Source organism: Trachymyrmex septentrionalis, unplaced genomic scaffold, assembly GCF_001594115.1.
Source record: "Trachymyrmex septentrionalis isolate Tsep2-gDNA-1 unplaced genomic scaffold, Tsep1.0 scaffold83, whole genome shotgun sequence".
NCBI classification, from domain to species: Eukaryota; Metazoa; Arthropoda; class Insecta; order Hymenoptera; family Formicidae; genus Trachymyrmex; species Trachymyrmex septentrionalis.
The window spans coordinates 3,712,478-3,719,935 of NW_017306018.1; the positions used below are offsets into that span (position 1 = coordinate 3,712,478).

At 28.8% G+C, this 7,458-nt stretch overlaps 3 protein-coding genes across 4 annotated transcripts in view; 1 reads left to right on the forward strand and 2 right to left on the reverse strand.

The window, feature by feature from the left end:
• LOC108755096 (coronin-7) overlaps positions 1-1,795 on the forward strand; it is a 9,879-nt gene extending 8,084 nt beyond the window's left edge. For both annotated transcript variants that reach the window (XM_018497892.1, XM_018497893.1), the window contains one exon: positions 357-1,795. In XM_018497892.1, the coding sequence (XP_018353394.1) occupies positions 357-365 (9 nt within the window). In that variant the 3' untranslated portion in view covers positions 366-1,795. The remainder of the gene's footprint in view (positions 1-356) is intronic.
• A 2,487-nt stretch (positions 1,796-4,282) lies between these two features.
• LOC108754994 (ubiquitin-fold modifier 1) lies at positions 4,283-6,257 on the reverse strand. Its single transcript, XM_018497692.1, has 4 exons — positions 6,088-6,257; positions 5,854-5,910; positions 4,433-4,563; positions 4,283-4,359 (listed from the first exon to the last, which is right to left on the reverse strand). The coding sequence occupies exons 1-4, from the start codon at positions 6,093-6,095 to the stop codon at positions 4,289-4,291; spliced, it is 267 nt and encodes an 88-aa protein (XP_018353194.1). The 5' UTR covers positions 6,096-6,257; the 3' UTR covers positions 4,283-4,288.
• LOC108754993 lies at positions 4,820-5,841 on the reverse strand. The gene has a single exon (XM_018497691.1). It carries the CDS (start codon positions 5,794-5,796, stop codon positions 4,843-4,845), a length of 954 nt encoding a protein of 317 aa, XP_018353193.1. The 5' UTR covers positions 5,797-5,841; the 3' UTR covers positions 4,820-4,842.
• Positions 6,258-7,458: the final 1,201 nt, after the last annotated feature.

Sequence of the window (7,458 nt, forward strand, 5' to 3'; positions counted from 1 at the left end):
TATATATTATTTATATAATAAATTTATTATTACATTATATTCTTATTGCCATGATTTTAATTTTGTTATATATATATTTTTTTATAGAACTTCTCTCTAAATTTACTAATTCATTTGCTGTGTTATAATTCTGGTTTTTAAATAGTTATTTATTTATCTTGATATATAGTTTAATAACTATGTACTCTCATTAGTTTCATACTATTTACGAGTACACCATCACAATATCTTTTTTATATTTATTTCAGTAAAAATAATAGTATTAACAAAGTAATAAGTTTTAAAATAGAAAAAAAATATGTATACAATTTATTTACAAAAATTGACGATGATTACATTCAAACTTATTATTTTAGGACGAGTGAAAATTTAAGACTTGTGGATAGATGCAAACTGGTAAGATAAAAATCTAAAACGTAGTTGTTTGAGCCGCGTAAGTTATTCATAAATTAGAATTATATATCGCGCGAATGGCAACAATATCGCAGTGTTACTGTGTATAGAGTGAGAGACAGTGTGTTGTCGGAGAAGTATACTTCCAACGATTTTCTTTTGCGGGGGAAGTAAGAGATAAAGTACAGTGTTTTATATCAATTTACAACAAATAATACTCATTTTTTCGTAAATCTAGCTTAAGATTTTGTAATCGCATTTTTTAATGCATAGAAGTAAGAATCCAGGCCTTGTTAAACCACATTAATTTAAAGTAAAAAGATAAACGAAGTAAAAATGGCACAAGATTTTTTAATCTGATTACATTAATGCAATATTTGATATAGCGCAGTGTCAGTATGATAACACAGTTCTTATAAAACTAAAATGCGTGATTATAGCTCTAGTCCCAAATAATTTTTTAAAATCGCTTTTTTGTCTCACTTATATATTATTTCTAACTATACCTAAAAATAATTCTGTACTATTCTATAGTATATCATTGTAGAGATTATATTAGATGTAGGATATGCTTAATTATTGTCAAGAGACTTGGGAAGCTTATAATGCAATTGGACAATAGTTTTATCTATCTATTTAATGAATATCAGTTTTGAAAGTTTAATGGATGAGTAATTCTTCTTAGAGCGAGTATGCTAGTATATTCGTTACAATCATTATCTGCTTTTCAGTACCGAATGTAAATTCCGATCATATAAATCAGTACCGATATCAATTGTGTCAGAGACAATTATTGACGATTTTTTAATTATTTACTATATATATATCGAGCATTAGAATGATCAATTTTCTACGTAAACGAGAAAAAATTGCAATAATGTGCCATTTGTGAAACGACAGACATAATCCAATCTGCCGTTAATAAGAAAGAGAAAAAACAGTATTACAAACAATATTATTAGTTTTTTAAAAATAATTTATTTCCCATTAAAGTTGACATTCCTTATTTAATTTATTTAATTGCCACACCAGTGCCAGATTTATCTTTGTCTCGATAATGCCAGGTGTCAATAATAGTCTCAATGTATAATATGTCATAATATAATATATTATTACTGATAATAGAGCAAATGACAGTTTCGTCGCAAATTGTGGGAGGGGGGGGGGCAGATGGTTTTTTACGATTTCATATTTCATATCTTTGCACGCACATACAAAAAGACATTATACAAATTAAGTGATAAATTCAACGCGCAAATAAATAATCTTAAGCGATTAATTTAATTTTATAGCTGATAAGCACTTAATGAACTTTCTGCAATATTTAAGCGATATTAATGGAGAAAAAATGACTGATCCTCTTTTTACAATAATCTTTCTTATCAAAATATTGAATAATAACACAATTACCAATTTATTAAGTGATAACCTTTTTATCCAAATATTCAAATCAGAACATTTCATCTCATCTATATACATGCATATGTATTTTTATAAGTTATAAAAAATAATGGTACTATGTCCTCCAAAAATAAGTTTTGTAATTGACGATAAAATACCAATTTTTTTTCTTTGTAAAAGATTGAATGTTATTATATGTGTGAATGTATGTATGTATGCATATACAGGATATCTTACAACACACTACCATTTCCTCTTAAGGACATATTCTTGAGGTAATTTTGAGACAAAAATCCTAATACGAAAATGTCGAGACTACAATAATTTTTTGAATTATAACTTTAAATGCTTATAAGTCAAAAACTATTTTACTTTTATAACCTCTATTATTATTTTTGGATTCTTTTGAACATTCTAAGATGAAAATTCTAATACGAAAATATCGAGGCTATAATAGTTTTCGAATTGTATACTATCTTTAACCATAATGCAAAAACTATTGTAGTCTTTTTTTTTGTATTAGGATTTTCGTCTCAAAATTACTTCAAGAATACGTTCTTAAGATGAAATGCGGTAGTTGTGAAATGATTACTGTTACACACACACACACACACACACACACACACACACACACACACACACACACACACACACACACACATATACACACACACACATCATACATATATACAGGGAATGGAAGTAACTCGTTACTTGTAACGAAGTTACAATTACAAATTACTTTTTGGTAACTTCACTGGTAACTGCGTTTTTTTTACTTACTTTTTTTTTAGTAACTGTAACGGTAACGTAGTTACATTTTTTTTTTTGGTAACGATAGTAAATTTTACAGTTACTTTTGTCGTTACTTTGCACATAGTTGGACACGGTTCGATTGGACACTAGCTACTCATAGTGCTTCAGACTAAAAAGCCCCTAGACACCCATCCGCTGTAATTGGTGATCATCAATCTTAAAAAAGTAATGGACAAGAAACGAAAAGTTAAGTAACGATAACTATAACGAGTTATTTAAAAAAAGCAGTAATTAATAACGGTAACTTGTTACTTTTTTCTGTTCGATAATAAGTAACTGTAACTTGTTACTTTTAAAAAGTAACTTTTCATTCCCTGTGCGCGCGCGCGTGTGTATGTGTGTATTAGGGTGATTGTTATTTTAACAATTTTCGAAATTTAATCGGGACACTCCCTAAAGTGATTCAATATCACGAAAAAAATATCAAATTTTTTGAACAATTTTAACTTCATTGGATCGGCAGTTTTTATTTTGGACTGTAATCAAAATTAAAAATGAGCTTTTAACTCATTCAATTTCGAGTAAATTTAAAAAAAAGTTTTAAAATGGGTTAAGAATTAGAGCGTCGACCGAATTTTATCCACAAAGGTGTTTTTTCCGTACCACCAGGGTTAAAATTGTTCAAAAAATCTGAAAAAATCTGATTATTTTTTTTAGATATTGAATTACTTTAGAGGGTGTCCCGATTACATTTCAAAAATTGTTAAAATAACAACTACTTTAATATATATATATTTGTGTGTGTGTGTGTGTGTGTGTAAACTAATTTTTTTTACTTTCCATATCTCGGAGCATATGAATATATTTAATCAACATAGTGCCAAAAATTCATTACTAGTATTTTTTGTATCTTGCACATTTTAGACCTGTAAGAAGGCATTCGAAAGTATTTAAGAAATTTTCTGTGTCAAAGATATTTAAGACGAAACTTGATTTGTCGCTCCCATTTATATCTCGTCCGCACTACTGATTTTATATTGCATTAAAAAAAGGATACAATAGTGTTGCATATCTTGATGTAATGTTTTTTGTTTATTCGTATATGTTATATATTGCAATTGCAATTCAGATTTGTAACCATTTTGCAATTTTCAAGCAAACTATCCGTTTACGATCAAATTATGAATAATAAAGCGATTTTTTACAGAACGATATTAGAGAGAGGTGCATAATAAAAAAAAATGACTGAACATTTCACGCCACTCAATCTCATTCTGTAAATTATCGCTGTCTAAATAATTTTATCATATAGTAATGTACCTTTATATATCAATCTTATAACGTTCATGTATTTCAGCTATAAAACCTTTTTATCAAAAATCTTAATCATATCTGATTTCCATGTATCCTCTATCTAATAAGTATAATTTATACAAGTATTATTTTTTTTTAATTATATGAATAAAAAAATTTTTGTATTAGAATCCATAGAGCTTATTATAACGATTCGGACATCGATTAGTTCAAAAAGCATGTGGAATGTTTTTATTTGAATAAGTAACTTTTTATAATTGCGTAATTTATAGAATTATATATATAAATATATATATATATGTATATATATATATATACATATATGCAATTTCATAATATTTGACAATGATAATTTTATAATTTTTAATAATTTTTTTATGTAGTATACAAAGATACTGTAAAAATAAATACGATATTACATAAATCATCTAGTGTATCCAACGCGATCCCTGGGAATCAACCTGAGCTCTGCACCGTGTTTAAGAAATACATTTCCTGAAAGCATAAATTACGATTAATATTCGTATACTTAAAACAAAGATATTGCGATATATATTTCAAGATCTACCTGCAGTTTGTTGAGGATTAATACCTATTCCATCATCTGTAATTATGGCCGACGTAGCTGGCGGCACTCTAAATTCCTCAGCAGCAAATTTTAATACAGCGGTAAATGGAGTATTTTCTGGTACACTAAGTCTGCAATTAATAAAATAATACATGTTTCTTATTTTACAAAACATTGGTAAAACATAGTGACAAGGAAAATATAGCCTTAAAATATATAAAGCAAATATATTTTTTTTATAACGTCTTAAATATCTTTTAATACAGGATTGGTAATTATTTCGTTAACAAAATTTATAAGCGATAGAGGAAGTTTTTATTCTTTTTTGCAAAAATTACATAGAACAATTATAGATTATAGGACAATACAAAGTATATAATTTATATTATAAAATGAAAAAATCTAGAAATTTAATTTAAGATATCTGCTTCAACATTACTCCATATCTCACTATCTGGTTGAGTTTTAACAGTAGACATTCTGTTGTATACTTGTTTGCGAATTACGCAGGGACCATTCAACAAAATTTTCACTATTTGGCAAAGATGTTTGTACTCAAATTTAAAATTTGAACACCACTTTCCATCTACAAAGTACATATTTCGGCCAAAGTAAAATATTGCATCAACAAAATCTATGCAAAATCGAGTACTGTCCTGAAGTAATCTTAAGAGTGATTTCTTTTCAGTATCTGCTAAAGCTACGCATATTTCAGGATCATAGTCATTTAATTTTGAAGTAAAAGTTTGTACAATCAATTCTTTAATTGTATCATCATCTGATTCAACCGTTAAGTGTACAAGTCTTGAAACATGATTATCATTTGACATCTTATTTATGCATTTCATTACTTCATCTTGATCACCATTAGCTATTGCCATTTGCCATGACATAATTAATGCCTCATCTTCCATGCCTGATAATGGTACTCCTAATTCTTCTAAAGAATCTATAATCATGTTTGTGGCGATAGAACTGCTTATCACTTGATTTAGAAAGGCATTTAATCTATCCTGTCCAAAATGTTGAGTGTACAATTTTAGATATTCATCAACGATTTCCGTAGAAATATGATTGTCCTTCAAATAATGTTCCAATAATTTATCGCAAGCTTTTTCCAGATCAGAGCACGTAATATTCTGATTTTGTAGAAATAGCTTTCTCTCTAACTTTTGATGTAAACATTTCTCAAAGGGCAATGTTCTATTTTCAGCTTGCACTTGGGCAACAGTGATTTCGATGAAGTGAGCACAATTAAAAGCTTGTGTAACATTTTCTACAGTCATTTGTTCATTAATAACTGGACTCTGCAGTAGTGCGAGAAAGGCGTCAATAGTCTTAAAGATTTCAGAGCCAACTTGCATGTTATTCTATACACACACACAACAAAGACACAATTTCTATTTCAAACAGCCACTTACACTTTATATGGCAGATTAGGATCGGACGTAAGAGTGATTCTGAATGTGACTTTAGACCTGTAACAAGTTAAATTTTACATTAATTTACATTGTATAATACCTCATGCTTAAACTAACAAAACATATGGCTTCCTCACAACCAATCTACATCCCCTGTTATTATATATACTCGTCAACTTTATATCTACATATTTTAATCTTGTAAAACTTTTCTGAACTCTGAAAGATACGTACGCCATCATTCACACGCAGAATTCTATAAAATATATACAGACAATAATAATTGCTCTAAATTGCGATCAATTTGTGACGGACTATAAAAATGCAACAGTTAAACCAGGCCAACAAAAAATGTAACCTAACCCAACCTAGCCTCTATTTAGAATCAGGGTTAGCGATCATGTAACTTTATCACGGAAGCAGTGATGGGAGATGACAAGAATTCGTCTGCTCTAGGAAACTTTGTGCACATGCGTAAAGCTGAGCAGTCTTAACTGACGTACATATTTCATGGTATTATAAGACCCCTAATAACGATATTAAGAAAGTTGTAGGGAGAAAAGGAAGGTTTTTATTAAAGATACATAGTGTATTCATGAATAATAATAAATTTTGTCTTTTATTACGTCTGCGGCCGATTTATCATATGAATATCAACATATCGTTCGAAGAAATAGCATTCGAGAAAGTCACTATAATGACGTACAGTACCTAAGAGGTTAAAAAAGAAATAATTCATTACTATAATCTTAATTTAGAAAAAAATTTAGAACGGGTTGTAAAGCGGGACAAAGTGTTAAAATTTGAGATTGTCCCTTCTAATTTGGAATGGTTAGTCACTCAGATGTACAGGACCCCCAGAAGCACTCGTATTCCGTATTGCTCCGTATGTTCCCTCATTGGATCAAACTGCCACGTCATTTTACGCATGCGCACAAAGTTTACTAGAGCAGACGAATTCTTGTCACCTCCCATCACTGCGTCACGGAAGGTTTGTCGTATCGCACGCTTCAACATGCCCAACACGCTTCAATACTACAGTATATACAGTAGCGCAACTCTCCTGATTTTGTTGGCCAAAATGGAGTGCGTATGCGTGAAATAAGTAAGTGTCTTGTCTCTTTTTCTCCCTTTTTTATTGTTCTCTCTCTTTCTCTCTCTATTTAAATAAGCGTTCCACTTAAACATTTGTCTTTCAAGCATATATAAGTCAGAAATTTAAAGAAAAGTATTACATATATAATTGTTTATTTGGTGAAATGTGTGAGAAATCTCGAGAGATTGGTCTAATTTTTGTGAAAAAATGATAAAGTGAAAAAGTGAACAAAAAGTAACGTAGAAAATCGGGCAAAAAAGGATTTCTTTTTATTCATTGTATTTTAAATTTATTTTTTGGACATACGTATATAAATTTCTTTTATATCTCTCAGCTTTCTCATAACATTTTTATCTCATAGATATATAATTACATAATATTTCTTTATACAAAAATATACATTTTTAAGTTAATTTAATATTTTTCCTAATATTTTTCTACATTTTCTCTTTATTTTTTAATATATTTACAATTTATTTTTATTAATTTTCATTAAGTTCAGATTATTT

Excerpts from the sequence above, each read along its gene's own strand:
- LOC108754993 (XM_018497691.1), bottom strand. The coding sequence starts at position 5,796 with ATGCAAGTTGGCTCTGAAATCTTTAAGACTATTGACGCCTTTCTCGCA.
- LOC108754994 (XM_018497692.1), bottom strand. Across the intron at positions 4,564-5,853 it reads CCTAATCTGCCATATAAAGT|ACTTAGTGTACCAGAAAATA; the intron begins GTAAGTGGCTGT and ends TATTAATTGCAG. Across the intron at positions 4,360-4,432 it reads TAATCCTCAACAAACTGCAG|GAAATGTATTTCTTAAACAC; the intron begins GTAGATCTTGAA and ends TTATGCTTTCAG.